This window comes from Amblyomma americanum, chromosome 11 (genome assembly GCF_052857255.1).
Source record: "Amblyomma americanum isolate KBUSLIRL-KWMA chromosome 11, ASM5285725v1, whole genome shotgun sequence".
NCBI lineage: Eukaryota > Metazoa > Arthropoda > Arachnida > Ixodida > Ixodidae > Amblyomma > Amblyomma americanum.
This window is the reverse complement of record NC_135507.1, coordinates 72,145,958-72,165,513: the sequence shown is the minus strand read 5'-3', so window position 1 is coordinate 72,165,513 and position 19,556 is coordinate 72,145,958. Positions and strand designations below refer to the sequence as shown.

The 19,556-nt window shown below is 42.8% G+C and overlaps 2 protein-coding genes across 9 annotated transcripts in view; both read left to right on the top strand.

The window, feature by feature from the left end:
• Positions 1-19,556, top strand: part of NfI (Nuclear factor I) — a 73,955-nt gene that overhangs the window by 6,664 nt on the left and 47,735 nt on the right. For all 8 annotated transcript variants that reach the window (XM_077644453.1, XM_077644451.1, XM_077644447.1 and 5 more), the window contains exons 5-7: positions 4,979-5,162; positions 10,151-10,207; positions 18,837-18,902. In XM_077644453.1, coding sequence (XP_077500579.1) covers positions 4,979-5,162; positions 10,151-10,207; positions 18,837-18,902 — 307 coding nt within the window. The remainder of the gene's footprint in view (positions 1-4,978; positions 5,163-10,150; positions 10,208-18,836; positions 18,903-19,556) is intronic.
• Positions 13,876-16,994, top strand: LOC144111231 (uncharacterized). The gene has a single exon (XM_077644445.1). The coding sequence runs from the start codon at positions 14,169-14,171 to the stop codon at positions 16,554-16,556; it is 2,388 nt and encodes a 795-aa protein (XP_077500571.1). The 5' UTR covers positions 13,876-14,168; the 3' UTR covers positions 16,557-16,994.

The window sequence follows — 19,556 nt, the reverse complement described above, 5'->3', positions numbered from 1 at the left end:
AGAGCACTTGTTTTTGTAAACAGTGAGCAAAAAATCTCATGACATTGTACAGCTGTCAGGAATTAGGAAAGTTGCAATTACCTGATCAAGCTATGTGGGAAACTAACAAGTGCACTGTAATTGAGTGTTTGTTCTGGGCTTTTTTGTTACTTTAACTAACGGAGCTTGATGAGTAGTAGCTGCTGCGATGCATGTCCAAGCAGGTGTCGAATATTTGGAGAGGCATCTGGTTTATATGGAGGTGGCTGCTGTACATGCACAAGGCCTGGATGCAGGAATAGGCCTTTTTTATGTCATTTGAATAGTAGTTTAGCACTGCAATGCCCTGTATACGTCTCTGTGTGTGATTGTCTTACTGCCATAGGTTAAAGGGGAATTAAAGGCAGTTTCAGAAAGGATCTGCTTGCATTTAAGAAGCGGAGATTGGAACCTTTGGACGTGTTGATTGGTGATTGTGCTTCAAAAAAAACTGCCTTTAATGAAACCGTATTTCCATATTATGAGTATACTTGTGAATATCATACTTAATGCTGTTGTGGAAACCCAGATAGATAAGTGTTGGTGGTGTTTATTGGCATAGAAGATATCTATCTGTCTGCCAGGCTGTGCTGGCTATGCTGGCTTAGCTATAACACGACGACCTAGTGCTTCAACCTACCTTCTCGATCTAACTTGACAAAAACAAGATGTGATCTGTTATTACATCACAAGTATAGTTACATAAGCATAGTTGCTGTCACTGTTTGTTTTCTCTACTTCTGTGCATCATAAACAACTGAGAGCTATAGAACTTTTGAGTACGTAATAGATTAGAATTATATACTTTTTTTACAACTCCTACAGTCATAATCAATATTCATTCTAGAGCCCATTTAAGTGTTACAAACTTTCGAAACTGGTTTGTGCTGTCTGTTTTGCATGCAAGAAATGTCAGTTTCATTTCCTGAGTTCTTGTCTGTGGACATCTTGTAATGGTCCTCAGACATGCCAAGATTTAAATGTGACTAATAGTGGATGGTACTTCAAAAGGGTCTTAAAGAAAAGTCCTTTAAAAATTCTTTCCTGGGTGCACGTCCATGTTCCTTGAACATAGCAGAGTTCATAAAAGCTCAAGGAAATTTCTTACTTCTCTTATCTAAGTGCCTTGGCACCACTGTTGAAGATATGTAAGCAACATTTAGTTCCAAAAATAGTCATTTTTGCTTAGTGTGCCTTATGTGCAATTTGGAGCAGTGTCTTCTAAATCAAATTCTGTTTTCCTGAGCTAAACACAGCTTTTGTTATCCTGAACAGATTGCAAGACACTCAGCAGCAAATGCTAGCTGGTTGCCATGAGTTCACTGGAGTTTTTTTTTTCTTACTACAGCTTAACTAGTAAGTGTCTTGAAATGGCGCCAGTGGGATAGAATGTTGTTCTGACTCCTGTCACTTTTTTCCATGGACCGCATGAAACCACATTTTGAACTATCAGATTGTCAGTTAATGGTTATGTAAGCCAAGCTTTTAATTGTACTCTACACCACCCATTAGGTCAGATAAAAGGAATGCCATACAGTGCTATCCCATTAGTTTAGTTTGACCTTGTTTAATTTGAATTTCCAGTTTATTCAGAATCAGCTCCCTCTTTGGTCAACATCAGGTGTATTAAAGAAGGTTCCTCTTAATTCGAACTTCTCACGATTTCTTGCAGCTCTTTGGTCCTCTTTAGGCTTGCTCATCGAGGTTCGATTGTATTGCACAAAAGATACGGCAATGTGATGTGAAGGTGACAGAATGCATAAAGGAACACTGCAGAGAGGTACTCAGTGCATGATTCAAGAGAAGGCTTTTGTTGTCACACACCTCAGGGTTTTTTCACTCACTTCACACCACTTTTTCGTTTCATTTTGTCACTCCCATACTCATTTTAAGTACGCTTAGCAACACCCAGAGTGCACTTTTGTGTTGGAATTAAGGGGACAGGGCAAATAAAATTTCAAAATTGGTCGAAATTTTTTATTTTTAAACCTATTTTTCTTAACTCTCATGTGTTCACCTGTCTCGTGGAAAACAATTATAGTGACGTATACAGCACAAATTTTAAAAATTTGGCTTTTTTTCATGGTCCACGAAAATTAGGAGCGAATCGCTATCTGGAACATCACGAATTCCGCGGGTTTGTGACGGCGAAGCATCACGATTTTAGTAATCACCATGAAGAGGAGGGATAAGAAGATCAGGACTTCTTGTCGGTTGCAGTACCGCATTTTTCTGACCAAAAGGAAAAAAGCATATGGGGCGATAAACGAGGCAGATGAGGGAATAAGCTTTAAGGTTGATTTTCTGAGCTTTCACTTCTGCAATTGGTATCACTCATCCCTCCGGCATTTCGCAATGAATGATGGTAGAGTTATTCTGTTTTTTATACATGAATCCTGAGACGAAGAGTCCAATTAAGCTCTCATTTTTTTTTATACAGGTTAGCAATATTTTTTTAAAAGAATTATTTTCGTAAGAAATGTCTCCATGTGAAGATGCATGCAAGAGTTTAACTTTTATTTCTGTGAATACTGGGAACCTAAAAAAAAACTAAAAGCTTTAGTGCACAGAGCAGGGCTCCGTGAATATTTTGACGTAAAAGCAAACTTGTGCACTTTGTTCTTACTATATAATGCTCCGGGAATAAATTTATGATAGTGTTAATTGTAATTGCTGAACAACTCTTCCAGCTAGGTTAAAATAAAATGTAGTTCTGAAATCAGCATAAAAAGTTACATAACTGCGCCTAATGTGCTTAGGTTTCATGCCCTAAGTAACGAAAAAATTAATTGGTGTGTCTCTATCTAATTTCTTGGTTGATTTTGCGTCTTTGTCCGAGCCCTTTTTTGTGCATTTTGGATCACAGCCCGTAAATTGTATTTTGGAAACGAAACACGTTTGCTTGAGGCCATCATCTGATAATTAAATTCTCTGAATTGGCTGATTCTCAGAATAAATGCGACACTTACTGCAGGATAAAAATGCCTCATTGTTTTGATAAAAACAGATATGCAGTAACTTATTGACCTTTCCATGTTGTGTGCGTGCTTACTGCTACAAAAAGGACAGCTGACCTGTTGTGGCTTGTGCGTGTTTTCACAAGGGCATGCTAAATAAAGAAGTGACGCATATTGGGAGGAAAATTTTATGTGACTTTGTCTTTCCGTGTTTATTCAAGTGCATAATGGGGGAAAAAAAGTAAATAAAGTGATGTAGGTAACTATTTTGTTTTCTAGAAATTGCTTGTAATATGACCCATCTTTTTTATTGTCAGATTATTTTAAGGAACCGATTTAGAATAACCATGCTGTGCCCATTTCATGCTTCATGAAAAGTTTTATAGTGCCTGATTTAATAAAGTCCTGGAATCACGGGCTTCAAGCCTGTACTAGTATTACTAGTCTGTCAATGGCGGGGTATCAGGTGCAGTATTTTTTCGATCACCGAAGCTAAGCAGCCTAATATTTAGTTTGTCATAGCAAAGTGAGCTGTGCTGAGTGCATAGCTCTTGCAAGCCGGGTACTTAATTCACATCCAGAGAACCATCAGACTGCTTGAATGCAATGCTTAACTATCTCCGTAGGAAGTTCTCATGCCTGTAAAAGAATTATTATGGATTGAGAATTTAATTACTGAGAACAAAATGTCTAGAAAGTTGAAACGTACCCACTGGTACCAATAGGCTTATTCTCACTAATTGAAGCATTCTGTCTAGTGAATATCTAGCAGCAGGAACCTTGCCGTCTCCCCCGTTTTTTTTTATGGTGCTCGGCTGCTGACCCGAAAGAAGGAGGTTCGACACCGGCTGCAGCGGTTGTATTTCAATGGAGGCTAAATGCTAGAGGCCCGTGTGCTATGTGATGTCAGGTGGTCGAAATTTCCGGAGCCCTTCACTGTAGCATCCCTTAAAGCCGAAGTCGCTTTGGCACGTTAAACCCCTCTGAACCAAACCAAACCTTCTGTTTTGGTTCATGAGGTATAAATTCATACCAATTTGCCTCTTACCTGTTTCTTGTCAAGCTTGCTTAATTATGAATGTGTGGTTTCTTAGCTTGCTTTGTCAGCCATCAAGCTCAATATCTCACGGTTGAAAGAGTTCAGAGAGGGAAGAGCCATCGTTACTTATGCGCTACATGCACACTCACTGAGCAATTGAGGTCGCTTCCTTCGTTAGAAGGAAACAAAAAGTAATGTGACTGCAAATTTTATGGTTCTCTATCGTCAAGATAACTGAAACCTAGCAGGCTTTACCTGTACTGTTAACTCTCCATAATGCAGACATGAAAAAGACAGAAAACTGGCTCGAGTTGTGCAGTTATGGGAATTGAAAGGAACCCTTTTAACACTTTACGTTGTCGGGAGCTTTGACCGTCAAGTCAAATAATTGGAAGTTAGAATTGAGCAAGCTCGCATGAGGAAGTTCACTGTACACGTTTTATGCATAAAGATCCTGGTGAAACCATATTCATAATTGTCTCTGCAGTCACTGCAAATGATTAGCATTTGATCTGCGCTCATTCGGAATGAGAGATGTCCCGAAATTGTTACACAAAGTGAAGACGCGCCCTTGAAATAGCTCATTGTCTAAAACCTTGGGAAGTGATTCTGGAAATGAAATAGAGCCAAATCATTGTGATGTCATCCAAATTTTTATTTGGACTAACTGGTTTCGCATAGCGAAATTCCACCAGAACAACACAAAGGCTAAAGTGAGGTAGAAAACACTCAAAACTACAGGTGCAATGTACAGGTGTTGACATACAGCACGCTGTGTGTCACACCTCTATGTGTCAAGTGTTTCCTTTTGCATTTTTATGCTTTGCGCTATATTGTTAGGATTTTGTTTTCATGTTGTGAGTAATTGGCACAGTAGAGTTGGGGCTTGTGCCAATTGTTGCCAGCGTTCACAAAGTGGATGGTAGAGAGATTGAATCTTTTGACTTTTGACACTTGCGAGCAGGTGTGGCGGCTGGACCTGGTAATGGTGATCCTGTTCAAGGCAGTGCCCCTGGAGAGCACGGACGGCGAGCGGTTGGAGAAAGCGCCCGACTGCCACCACCCTGCCCTATGCGTCAACCCGTTCCACATCAACGTCTCCGTCCGAGAGCTCGACCTGTACCTCGCAAACTTCATCCTCAGCCACGGTGGGTGCCACTGCGTGCATTGTGGGAGCCTCGCATTCGGCAGGCAGTCATGGGCAGCCAATATACAAGTGCTTCCACATTTTAACAAGACGCTGAAGAGAATTTGAAGTTGGCTTGTACTGATTGATTACCACATTTTAAATGACAAAGACAATATAGTAAAACCTCGTTAATTTGAACTCATTGGAACCGCAAAAAACATTCAAATTAACTGGGTTTTCAAATCAGCCGGCACAGAAGCACAATGCACGTACTACCCATTGCTCGTCCAAAACTGCCTTGAACTCCGCAAATAAATCAGCTATGCCGGTAACTTAACCCTGTACGACATACCACTCAAACAAACGGCGCTGGCCGGTGTTGTGCGCAGTCAACCCATCGCGGGATGGGGGCAAGAACGGTCGCGTCACGGCCATTCAAACTTGCACCAAACTTTCTCAGCTAATATTAAACTTCGGTGCCATACAGGCAACAATTGCTTCTTCACATTAATTCTTTAACCCTTACGTTCACTGCAACAAACTCGGGTTTTTATTTTTGTCATGCACATAGGCTGTTAGCAAACCTTAAAGGCTGATGATTGCTTTTGTTTGCTGCACTGACTGCTTCTTTAGGCTATGCTGTCGTCTTCGGTGGCCCTCCTTGTTGGACTTCATTAATTCATGCATTGTCTGCAGTGCAACAGAAGTAATTAACTAAAATAAGCTTCAAACAATCTCTATTTTAAGTGGAACTGACTTTGATAAGAGTAGTTGCTTTTTGAAGACTAGTTTGTGTGGTTGGTTGCAGCTTACCATAGACCATAAACCGTAGACTGATTAATGCAGTGCCTCATCTGCTGTAGTTGTATTTGCCGAGTGCTGACCACAGTGTTAAAATTTCTTATCTGAAGTATTGAGAGTGATCCATGAGTAGATTGACCTTTGTGTATGCAGTTAAATAAAATGATTTGTAACTCATCACATAGTGTTAGGACAGTACTCAAAAGCAGACATTTGACCACAGGGAAAAACGCATGGCTAAGGCCCCTAATTTTCTGTGGCGGAAAATTTAAAGTTACGGGAAATGAGAACAAGGAATCTGTAATATCCACAGAGCTGCTCTCGCAGCTTAATGCATGCAGCCTTTTGCGCCAAAGTATTCGTGCGCTTTGTCTCGATGGCCAGGACCGTCGAGAAGTTGGTTTTTTCTCGCAGCTGTACTGTATCAGGAAAATAAGAGATTGTGGCTGCTAACACACAGTTCCACGAAAAATTCTAAAATCTCAATTTTCCGCGGAATCACGGGAAACTAGGGGCCTTATACATGGTACATTTGCTGTGCTTATTTGTGTTTGCTTCGTTCATTTTCTCGGTCAGTTTGAGTGTGGCAGCCCAGACAGGAGCCTTTAAGCACGGTTAGGACTTAGCTTAACTTTAATGTAAACTCTTTTTGCTTGTTCATTTACTTTTCTCTCAAAGCACACAGCATTATTGAAAGGGGAGGTGCAGAGAAATTCCCGTAGCAAGCGAACGAGCGCATAATAGGAATAGAAATGTTGCCAGAAGAGTGAAAACAGAGAACCTGCATAAAGATTTGCAGGAAACTTGAGCTAGGAGCATGTGTGTCTCAGGGTAGTCACAGCAGAAAAAAAGTACAAAATACGTAAAATAATAATGGTCTGTTTAATGTAATCACACTTCAATCAAAGGCACATTTTCTGGTCAAAAGGTTAACAGTTAGAAAGAAATGTTGACAGCGGTGTGCATGTGTTCATATGAGGAGTTTTTTGTGCACTTGGCTGAAGAAGCCACAGTCCGCATTCTTACACCAGCATGCAAGTTTTTTTTATTACATTATTTAGAGTAGTGACAAAATTTTCTTTGAGCTAGGTACAATGCGCTGATGCCTCCAGTTTTTATATCTAGCTTGCAGTAGCAGCTTTCAATCCCTGCTTTCAGAAAAGCCTGTTGTTTTGGTTTAGGAAACTGACTCTCGGCCAAGTGTGTCCTGTAGCAGCAAATGGCTTTAGGCTGATCGGTATTTTTGTGCTTTTCTGTGGCCCCTTAGATGATCTTGTAAGTTCGGTATAGAGACAGTGTCATTTTGATTTGAAGCAAGGGTTCTGAAGCTTGGTTCCTTGTGCCTGTTGTTTTTCTGAAATTGCATTTTGGGTGTCCGAAACACCTGAATACATGCACGTCTCGACCCCTACCCTTTGGCCATCAGCTATATTTTGGGACTGACTTGACTGTGACTGCTTATTGCAGATGATTTGGCTGTAAAGCGAGTTATTATTAATTGGGTTTGGGCATCTTTGGGGAAGCTGCACATCTATACTCAGCACTTGTCAACACTTTTCAAAAGAGATTAAGGTTCCCAGTGGCTAGAATATAGAGCCTGTGATTTGGAGCATACACATATGTTGTGCAAGATTGAAGGCATGCATGTATATTTTTTCGCTGCATATTTAGCGATTATAGCAGTATACGCTTGCTTAATATAACTTTGATAATGCAACCCGCTAAGGCATTGTGCATTGCATACTCCAAAGCTTATTTTGAGTCAGATTCATTATTTTTCGAACCTTTCATTATTGTTTTATGGCATGATGCATATAAACAGAAAATGCATGAGAAAGTTCGGTGATGAGAAGCGCTAAGAACAAACATGGACCAGAATTATGAACACTGGTCATGGCACACACCTTCAAGATTCCCCAATGCCAAGCACGTTTCACAGAAATTTTTTTTGAAACAGTGGCTTTTGCAATGTTCTGAGTGTGGGCGTTATTTGGGCTAATAATTGTGGTTTTTGGTTGAGACTTCTTGTGATGAACCTGAACAAGGTATTGAGGTTGGTTGAATGTAGAGGTACTCAGTGTTAATTGTAGCAGTAGTCACCTAATCATACATACATACATACATACAAGTTTTATTCTCCACAAAGAAGTGGAAGGAGGCGGAGGGAAAAGCCGAAAAGGTTCTCTGTTCATAAATACATTACAAACGTGTAGCCCTTTGCAACTGGGATTGCTTGTGATCTTCGTACCACTAAATCTTTCAGGATAATTGGTTCGCTACTTGAAATGTACAGAATAAAAATTTGGCACTAAGGATAAGCTGTAAACATTAGACTAGGCAGGGAGTTTTTCTTTGAAACCAGTTCTTGACTTGAATCTCTTCTTGAGAAATGATTTCTAGTACACGTGGAATCAGTTATTAAGGGAGGCAGAGGGCAAATCCTACCATTTTTTGTTCTCAGTAAAAGTTGGCTGTTCATTTTTTTGCGTCTGTGTTGCTGTTTGCTTGGGAGCAAAAGAAGAGTGTAGTGCTCAGAAAATTATAATTATAAATGAAACATTTTTTTTCCACCTCTCAATTCAAACTCTAGACGTCAGTAATGAACGAGACTCTGTGGTCATCATGTCCAAGTTGATAACTAAAAAGCTTGACATCGCCGCAGTTAGTTTTGTAAAATGCTGCATGGTGGCGATATATCTGTATCCATATTTGCTCTTATCTGTCTCATTGGAGCCCTGTTTTCAGTATCAGGAACCTCTTTATTGTTATAGAAGGCAGTAAACACTACTAACAAATGTCAATTCGCCATCAGTGTTCCTTTAAGAATGATAATAATAAGCAACAAGTTGCTGCACATTGCATGATTTTTTTTTTTTTTTCAAAGAAACGACAACGCTGCTTTCATTCCATCCAGTGTTAAGCTTCATCTATGTGCAACTCCATCCAGCTATCTGAGTAAAAATTGAATCCCTGGCTCTTTGTGGGAGTGTGTTATTAACATTTGTATGGCAGGAAAAAACACAGTTATGACTCAGAAAATTGAATTTAAGAATTGCCCCACTGCTCAGTTCAAACTCGTGATGTCTAGAGCGAGGAGGACTGGTTGCCGCCGTTTTGAAGGGAATGGCAGTGTAGCAAGGCCTTCGAAATTCGCGCCAAAATTTTGGTGTCGACACGCAGTTTGCTTGTGAAGTCAGCTGGTGATGGCTGCATCTGTGTATACCATGTGTTCCATATTTACCTGTCTGGGTTGTAAAAAGTTCTGCGCAAACTACAGGCCTATTTGGGCTCAACCACCGACCACAAGGTAGCTTATGATAGCCTGTGTTTTACGATAAATAATTTAACATCGGAACTTGCCTCCATTGTCAGGAATCAACAAAAAACTGCAGTTGGCTGCAGCAGAATTTTTGTCATGGCGAGCGGAGCAGCAGATTTTAAAGGCTGTGCTATCTGGGAAACTGCGAGACCCACCCTAGCTCCGAGCAGGGACATTGGTTGCCTTGCAGTTCGCGAGATGGCACAACCTCTCAAATCGACTGCTTCATTTGCCGTGACAAAAATTCTGCTACAGCTGACTGCAATTGTTCGCCGATTCCATACGATCGAGGCAAGTACCAGTGTTAAATTATAAAAAAAACCTCAGACAAACCTAAGCCCAATTAGGCCTATAGTTTGTGCAGGAGAATGTTTTACAACCTAAACAGATAAGTGCAAAACACGCGGTATCTTTCGTTTTCTTGCTCTCTTCTAGCTTATAAAAGCTCTTTTTTCATTTAGAGTGGTATCCTTGTCGTTAAAATGCTACAGTCTGTCGGTACTGTCTAACTTAGTTTGACCTCAGTGTCCCCTTAAACGTACGCTGAACCGCGTGCAGTTAGTTTGCTTTGAAATATGTACATATGCTGTTTTTCTTACTCTTGCCGGACATTTTTCTAAAGGGCACTTGCTTATGAAGCCTTGTGCTGGTGTAGGCATCTGTTTCAAATCCTTAGCTGAGATTGTGTGATAAACACGTGACGAAGGTAAACTTCAAACCTGTACTTGATGATAGTTGTTTGGTGTTGGTATTCGCATTATAACAGCACATAAACTCTGGAACCCTATTTCTGGGGTCCCTTCTGGCTTATATCTGTTAAAAAATGTCTTGAGAGGTTGGCACGCTAGCAGACCATTGTAGCAAACCATTACTTTTTTCTTCTGCAGAAGCCTTGAGTGGCTTACGGGATGGTGTCTGTGACAGCGAAAAAGAAGACGATGCGGGTGAGTGCATTTCACTTATTTTGTGCCTTTCTTTCTTCTCTTTTCTACTGGCCCAAGTCTGGGAATACAAATCTGACTGATGTTTCTAAATTTCATTGATAGCTACTGCCAATTTGGGCGTTGTATACCAGTGAGAAAAGTTATATTGCAGGGATATCCCATGGATATCCTATAAGGTGATCAGATATCCCTGGGCAAAACGAAAATTGTACCAGGGACGCTTCACTCATAGCGTTCTGGCCATTCGCTGCACAGCCCAAGGAGATCCCTTCCATGTCTGCATGGGACTTCACAGGGCTCTATCAGGGACACATATATTTGGCCTGTGTATTGTTTTTCCTCACTGTCTAGCGCCTATGTCGCACAGCTATTACCTCAAAGGTAAAGTAATTGTGTCCCTCCATAGAGTGGGCAGGTAACACAATAGAGTACCTATTCCCCATGGTTTTGTTCATTTTCATAACCATTCACTGTTACACAACACGCCGTTGCCTTCACTCGGAATAAAATAAGATTCACGCCTGATCTCTTCATTCGCTTGCTGTGAGAAATTTCACTTTGGAAGTATCAAATAGGTAGGAACAAAAGACGCACGGGTCACTCATTCCTTGACTACAGCAAGCACACAGTGTAGGCGGAGAACGCTTTTCGAGGAAAACAGTAAACAAGAGAGTGCGCATATGTGCATGTCAGATCGGTCTAACATTGCCAAGCTGCACAGGTACCGTTCGTATTACCCCGTCCAGTGCCGTGATGTCACAAAAGATGCACCCAAGCCTTTTTCACTGCTCAGCCCCAGCTCATGAGCTCGTACCAGAATTTTTTTGCGCATGTCTGCTTGCCATGCGGACTGCATGGCATGAGACCAGTGTTCTGTTCTTCTGCCTCTGCAGCATAATTGAGATCATAGCTACATTGCCTGCATGTTGTGAGTCACATGCCTGAATAATGTGTTGAAAGTGAAAGTTTAGACGAAAGTTCAGCGTAGATATTTTCTTGTGTAGTAAACTTTTTCACGACCCTTGCATCTTAAATATTCTAGCTGAAAATTTTTATCTAGTCTTACCTCTGATAAAATAATGTGACAGGTAAATCATCCGTGCGCTCCATCGTTCTTTATTCTTTAGCTTGTGCCACCTGTATACACTCCTAATTGTCATGAGAACATGAAAAATTTCAAAAAAATCGTCATTTGTTTGAGTACTCACTTGAGGGCACAGATTTATCTCTCAGAGGTCGGTCATCATCATGGAAGGCTATTAGTGTATTTCTCAGGAGTGACACGACAAGCATGTGCTTTAGAACATTTTTTCTCGTGATTCGCTTCAACTCAGCTTGTTAAACTGGCTTGATGGTGATCAGACGTATACGAGAAATAGGGTAATGTGGACATTTTTTTGCCTCTACTCTGCTAACTTGCCCTGAAGCTGATAACAATGCATGTCCTAAATGCAAGCCCGAAAGTAGGAAGTAATGCAGTTGCAGCACTGGTAAGAAATGCAAAAGTTGGACAGGTAGGCTGCCTACATTTGAGTGCATAATGATGTAGTTTCACTTGCAGGTATAGCTGTGGATGTTACAGTAGTACCCCGCTATAGTAAACTCAGGATATAGTAAAGTGAGACGTGGTCCCATTTCGCTTTCCATAGACGACTGTACACTTTTTTTTTTTTCAGATATGGCAAAGATTTTTTTTTTCTGAAAGAAACTGCTATAGTAAAGAGCGTCTGGCCGTGGCGATATATCTCCCGCGGAATGACGACTTCTAAGCACACTGGAAGTCTAGGGTCGCGAGGCAAACATTCGGAGGCGAATGGTACAGACGACGATAAAACAGCGCTTTTCGAGATAGCTTCGTCACTAAGCTCAAGAGTTTCGAGGAGAAGAGATCTTTTGGGGGCCCTGATGCCGTGAGGCGAAGTGCATGAAAAAAAAAAACTAAAGCTGGCAGTGAACATGCAAAAAAGATGGTGAAGTTGCTGAGAAAGGAAAAACCAGTAAAGTGATGTGCAGTGAGGGGCAGGGAAGGGAAGGAAAAGGCGAATGTTGCAGTACAGCAGCGTCGAGTATCGTGGCAGCACTGTGTGGGTGGTTTGGCTGCGCTTGACTATGTTGCGCGCGTTTCTTAAGCATTGCCTCTTAATTTATACTGAGGCCGCAGAAGATGACTCAGTGTTCATGCAAAGCTTTTGTTTTCACATGGAATCAAACTTGCGTTACATTCATGGCCACGTTCGTGCAAATTCTGAATTTCCACAAGATGTAAGTGAAACTGTGGTAACGTAAATTGCGATAACTGAAAATAAACAATTATAACATAAAGGGATGATAAGAGCAGGAAGAAAGGTATTTCTGAGTGTTCTATTTTTATAAACAAACACTTTGTGTTTAGTAGCCAGTTAATTACCAAGGAGCATCCTCAGAGCATGCCATCACCAACAACTGATATCTAAATATTTATGAAGGGAATACAGCCCTTGAAAGCCAGTGCAACTAAACTCTTTGTGGCTGTTGTTTCTACCTTTAATGAGCTGTTTTAATGTTACTGATATGTGCTGGCATAACTGTGTTGCCATAAGGCCAAGCTGTGCATGCTAACGCTATTTAATGTGGAGGAACTGTCATGTGAGAAAGTGCTTTGCTTACACTAACGGCCATGATAATGTGGAATACACTTCTGCATTTCAGCTTTTATCATACATTTTGTAGAAAAAAAATATGAAAGTTTGCTGGGTGTATATATGTGAGCACGCTGGTGGCATTTTCAATCGTTATATATAAAGTACCTCCTAATTTTTTGCCAGGTAAGGTGTGGTAAGGCATGATAGGACACTGTATATGTCTCCTCATGCTGACGTTTTGCTGCTGACAGCCTTGACATGCTTTCGTCTATCTTCTGAAGTTTGTTGTATCGCACTTCAAGTTGCCTGAGACTTGGCCTATATTTTCCTCATGTTTTGAAGCATGGACAGGCTGTTTCAAACTCATATCAAGGCATTTGTTCCAGAAGAAGAAATTTCAAAAATTATATGCTGTAGTCCAGCATTTGTGTTTCGTGCATTAAGCATGAGTCGATAAGCATTGCCGAGTTTTATGGCAATAAGTTCTAAGTTGTTTTTAAGGCTTTCACGCCCAAGGATACTAGGCTAGCTGCTGCTGCTTCCGCTTTCTTTATGGAAGACTTCCATGCAGGCTAGTGACGAGCAGATGTCTGCTGAAGGAAGAAAAAAAATTTAAATGAACGTCAAACAAAATAAGAGTGTGTATGTTCGTCATTCTCATTTTGTTCTGCTCAGAGGCATTCTTATAGACACCCTCATGTCAGCTGGTGATGAATAGGAGCGTATTGAATGGGTGATGGATTTGAGAGATAGTAACCCTGTGCGTCATTTTCACACTGGTGTGGTCAGAAGCTAGAGCTTTATGTAGGAATTATGTGATGTGCTAGAACTGTGTGTGGGAAACAAACTGAGAACAACACAGTGAGGTAAGGAAAGGCAAAACGTCACGGCCAACATTAAGGGGGGAAGCGGGGATCAGATCGCGATTTTCGCGAAAAAAATCGATTTTTGAAAAGTACGCTTTTCAGAATCTACAGCATCATTTCTATCTTGTACTGAAATATTTCACCAAAAAACAAACTCTAAGCACTAAAAATAAATATATTTATCGGTGCCGGTGTCCACGCATCCGCCCGAAATCGCGAAAAAGTCGCGAAGTTCACGGCGCGACTGCTCGGATTTCCCGCCACGGAGCGCCGCCATTTTGGTATCGTTGGAAAGCCCGACTCTTCGGCTCTTTTTCCCAGCCCTTCCCTTCCTCCCCTGCCAGCCAGCAAGCGCACAAAAAAAGAAAAACCGGAGGGTGGCAGCACGGAGCAGCCAATGACTGCCGCGCCCCGATTGGCTCTGCGCCGCGGCGCGTTGTTAGGTGCCTCCTCATTGGCCGACGCCGCGCCATAATGGCGGTTGAGGCAAGGAGCGTCTGCTGGGAAGCCTTTCTGGCCTTTCCTTCTGTTGTGTTTCGAGGAGTTCGACCACGTGCAATGGATCCGCGCACGTTCGAAAAGAAGTACCGGACGAAGCATGCCTACGGGAAGCGGAAACGCAAGCCCGTCACAGCAAGGAAGAAGCGGCTATTGTCAGCAGGTGGTTCGGCCGAGCCAAGCGACCGTTCAGAATCGGCGGAGTACGCGCCCAACGTGCTGTGCGATCTCTCGCCCAACGTGCTGCGGGATCTTGCGCCGAGTCGAGCACCAGCCAGTGATAGTGAGACGAACCATGATCTTTTGCCGTCGAAGCGCGCGCGCAGTGTTACTGCACCGGTGACGATCGACGTGCCAGTGAGTCTCGCCTTAGGCGAGCGTCCCACCATACGCGAGTGTCCCGTCGCAACTTCGTCCAGCACAGATAACGGAGTGGGCTTGCAGCGGTCATCGCCGCCCGACTGCAGAGCATCGGAGACGCGCTTCCGCGGTGAATCGTTCAACGCCGAGATGTCTCCGCAGCCAACAACCGCCAGTGAAGGCAGTCCCATGCCATCGACGAGTTCCGGCGCTTCGACGGTGCTGCAACGCGGGCGCACGCTCGATGCCGCGGATGCGCCGGCGGCCGTCCTTGCCGCTCATCGCAGTGTTGACAGTTCGCCCAGAGAACGTCGCACTATTCAAGCTCACCTAAAAACACGATTTGTGTCCGCGGAAAGTGCAGAACTGCAAGCGTCGAGAGTTCGCGAATCGCTTCGCGCGGTTTCAGCAACGGAGCGCAAGTTCGGGCTGACTGGCTCACAGGAAAATGCCATTCCCGCACCTCCAGAAGAGGAGTTTATGCTTGTTCAAGTTGCTGCTTTGAACTCGCTGATTGGTTCCACGCTTTGCCCAACTTGTCAGCAGCCCGGCCTAGCAGTGCACCGCGAGACTGAACTGGGGCTAGCTGTGAAGATGGTACTTTCATGCATTTCCTGTGGTACCCTACAGTCAGAGTGGTCCTCACAAAGGAAGAGCGGCTCTAGAGCTTTTGAGGTCAACATCAGAGCTATGCAAGCAATAAAGAGCATTGGGAAAGGACCAACTGCTCTTAATGACTTCTGGGCCACCATGAATGTCTCGCATCGTGGGTTACACCATAAAACATATGATGAGCACCTCAAAAAAACTTTCAAGCCTGCCGCAGCGGCAGCTGCTCACAACATCTTCACAGATGCTGTAGAGGCAGTGAAAAAGGTGTACATTGAAATGGGGACATTTTCAAAGAACATCACAGTAGTTTATGATGGCACATGGTTGACACGCGGTCACAGCTCCCATACTGGCGTAGGCTGTATAATTGAATTTCATACAGGACTTGTGTTGGACTGTGTAGTTCTGTCCAACTTCTGCCTTGGGTGCAGCCGACAGCCAGCAGAAAGTAACCCCCATTATGCTGAATGGAAGCAGCAACACCAGTGCCAGAAAAACACTGATGTGAATTCTGGAAGAATGGAGGTTGAGGCTGCACTACAACTCTTCAGGCGCTCCTTGAGCAAAAATGATTTACGCTACACAAACATAGTTTGTGATGGGGACAGCCGCATGTTTCGCACTTTATGTGATGAAGAAGTTTATGGTTTTGTGCAGCTGTCTAAAGAAGACTGCATAAATCACGTGAAAAAACGAATGGGGGCTGCACTTCGCTCTTTGGTAGCCAAGGCAAAGAAAGGAGAGCCACTTGGTGGAAAGGGGGGCCTGACACAGCAGCTCATCAAAAAACTGACGAACTACTATGGCCTTGCTCTGCGGAACCATTCAGAAGTCGAGGAAATGCAAAGGGCAGTAATGGCAACATACTACCACATCACATCAACAGATGGTGAGCCCCATCATGAGCTGTGTCCCCCTGGCCCCCTTAGCTGGTGCAACCACCGATCAGCTGAGGTAGAAGGGCAGCCAGCACCAGCTCACAAGTACAAGCTTTCAGCTAAAGTTGCTGAAGCACTTCTGCCTGTGTACCAGCGCCTCTCAGACCCTCAGTTGCTGGCCCGGTGCAAAGGAGGCAAAACTCAAAACGCGGCTGAGAGTCTCCATTCAGTGATATGGTCATTAATATCAAAAGACCAGCATGCCTCACTGTTTGCCGTGGAAACAGCAGTGCACGAGGCAATTTCAAGGTACAACTCGGGCAGTCTGAAAGCTTATTCAGACCTGTGCACAACATTGGGCCTGCGCCCTGGTGCCCTCTCTCTTCAGCGGGCTGTCGAGAAAGATTCCCAGCGAATGAAGAAAGCACACAAAGTCCATCTCCTGAAAGGACAGAGGGCTAAGAAGTCACCTGCTGCCAAGGACACCAAATTTTACAACGCAGGAGCATTCTAGACAGTGTGTGCCAGTATGGAACTTTGAGGCTTGTTTTCTCAAAAGTTTGTTTTGGGCTTATCACCTCGCTCGTGGAAAGCATAGCACGGCAATGGGAGCTCGGATTTTAATCCTGTTTGTTTTGTTGCAATTGCTGAAGTGTGCCTTATGTCAAGACAGTCTCAGATTTACCATTTAGGCTCACCATTTTTTATTACACAATAATTGGAGCATGATACATTCTAAACATAAAGAGAAGGTGCATACTGTGTCGTTTAGAAGAAGAGCAGAGAAATTTAAAAAGAAATCAAGAGAATCTTGACTTAGACTATACTCCTTAGTAACTATTAAAAACATTTACAGACCCATAACCCATTTTGCTGTCACGCTAGGCTTTCCACGAGCAAGCAACATGTGAGCAATATATAAATAATGATAAAATCAAAACTACTGAAGATATTATTGTGAAACTTTGTAGCTGTCTGTTTGATGCTATTTCAAACCTGTCTGCCAAATTTCATCACTCTAAGTTAAAAAATAAAAAAGTTTGTTCCGATCCCCTCATCCCCCCTTAAGAGTCAGTAAGATAAGAGTCAGTAAGAGCAGTATCAGGCCAAGTTAAAAAGATACCATTCCCAGCTGAATTGTTGAAGTGGAAGTCAATCCCTGCTGGAATGGCATCTGTTTCTAGTTGGAAAATGCCATTTTCAGCTGGATTATTGAACCATAAATTGTATCCAACTGAAACGGTTTTTGCTTCCAGCTCTAAAGCTTCTAGCTGGAGGAGCTCCATGTGGAATTGTGCAGAGTAGCAGACCACATATCCATCTTTCCGGCCGAGGCCGACCTGTTCGCCCCTCTTTTCATTAAACTTCTCTCTCCCACTTTTAACTGGAGCACACCACTTCAGCTCTAAATTCGGCTAGAAAAGTGCTTTTCCAGCTGAAATGGGTGCTCCTGACGATACTCTGCCATGTCTCGATTTTCATTTGGGGGGTCATAGAGCAAATGCAAGTCGATGATGTCCTAGCTGAAATCAGTGTGCATGATCAGTGCATGTAATGTGAAGGCAAGATAATTGATGGCCCCTTGAGGCAACAGAGTGGTTTCCAAGAGAGGGCAAGTGTAGCAAGGGGTGTCAAGAGTCAGGCTGGTGGACTAGATTAGGAAGTTTGCCAGGATAAGATGGCTGCAGCTGGGCTGATAAAATGACAATGATGATGGAACAATTTTGTGATGCAGTTTACTCTAGCTTATCTAGAGACAGAAGTGTCCACATCCTGCTGAAGCCAGTCGTAGCACACGTCAACATGACTGGGCCACGCTGGGCATGCCAAAAGGACAGAAGTTGTAAATGAATCACGTGTCTTTTACCACTTAGCATGCTGACTCGTGTTTGTCACAGTACTGGTGGCTGCTGCTCATAGCTTTTTGTACAGCATTAAAGGTTTCTTATGATGTGCAGAATCATTTCATTTTAAACGATGTGATCAAATTATCGCTTTCAGAAGATTGTCTTTCGACAGTTCTGACAGTGTATGTTTCAAGCCTTGTGAGCAGCCTTTGGAAGGCAGCCTTCTGAGGTTTTTAAACATGTTCTTTCATCCCCCCATGATTTTTTTTTGTCTGAAGCCTATAAGGTAGTCAACCGGACTAAACTGGTTTTGCACTGAGGTTTGCCATGTTTATGTGCTTCTAATGTGCACATTTTGTTACAAAAATTGGGCCTCAAAACAACACTTGAGTTAGTTAGATACAAAACAAATCCCATGCTGGGAATAGCTCAAGTGTCACTGCAATCATGAGAGGGCAGTTCAGCCTTGTTTTATTGGCACGTAGCATTTGGTTGGAGTTGTTAGGCCTGATTAAATCACTGAGGCTTTTGCTGCTTTCCCATACCATCATTCTTTACCAGCATGTTGTACATCCTTGTGAAAATTGCCACGGTGTCTGCGAATGCTTGTCGTCACGGTGCCGTGGAGACCGACGTACTATTGTGCTGAGCAGATGGTAAGCAAGAACTGCCTTCAGAATGAATGAAGGCTAATGCGAATGCAGAGGTTAGCATTGTTTCAGACTTTTGTGCAGCTTTTGTGCATTTTTATTTTCGTAATGTGAGCCGGACTGATTACAATGCTTGCATTGTGCACTGATCTCTGCTTTACCCTTGCACTGACTCGGCTCGGCTTATGGTGCTGGCATCGATACTGGCATCTGCTTTGTGAATGATGCAAGACTGCATGAAAACCACTGTTGAAGAATATGCTAGGGATAAAACAAGTTGTGGCACACTTTTTGCAGGTGACGCCAGCAGCATTTTGGCAACAGGCGTGTTCACATCAGCTGAACTCTACCGGCTCTCCAAAGGTGAGACTTGCTTTGTCCTGCCAGCTCATAGTTCCATTCTCTCAACAGTACATTGTCCCAACTTCCAATTTTGCCTCCAGGATCATCTCACAGTATTTTAAGTGGTTATTTTGACTCAAAAGCCTGCCAAATTCCAACCTGAAAGGTAATACACACCCAGTGAAGGCGGTAAATGATTTTTGCTCTGGCAATTCTTGATGCAAAAGAGAAAAATGAGAAAAATTGAGCAAATAGATTCGAACTCCTGTCTTACGCATTCAAAAGGCAGTGCTAATTCATTGTGCTGCAATACCTGTGGGAATAGTTGCTCTTAATTTTTCTTTTGTTCATTCTCATAAAATTTGTTCTATTTGCCGCCAGGTAGTGCTGCTTAATCAGAAGCTGTGGGTGGGCGACGTGAGTCACCACCCAATTTAAAGGGCTCAGCCTTGTCCATCCATTCATCCTATGCTGAAATAATTAAGCAACAAGTGAGCAGTTCTAAACAAAAAATTGAGCATATTTTACTAGAATGTGTCAGTATCTGTCCAGGTGTCGATGCAGGCACAGTCACTCTCCCTGAGGCCCTTGGCTTTCAAGGTAACAAAGATATATGTGAATGAGTCTGCGGTAGACGTTAGCAAAAGCAATTGCAATATTGGTGGCTTAGAAGCA

What these genes read in the sequence shown, in the direction of transcription:
- LOC144111231 (XM_077644445.1), top strand. Translation starts at nt 14,169, where the DNA reads ATGGCGGTTGAGGCAAGGAGCGTCTGCTGGGAAGCCTTTCTGGCCTTT.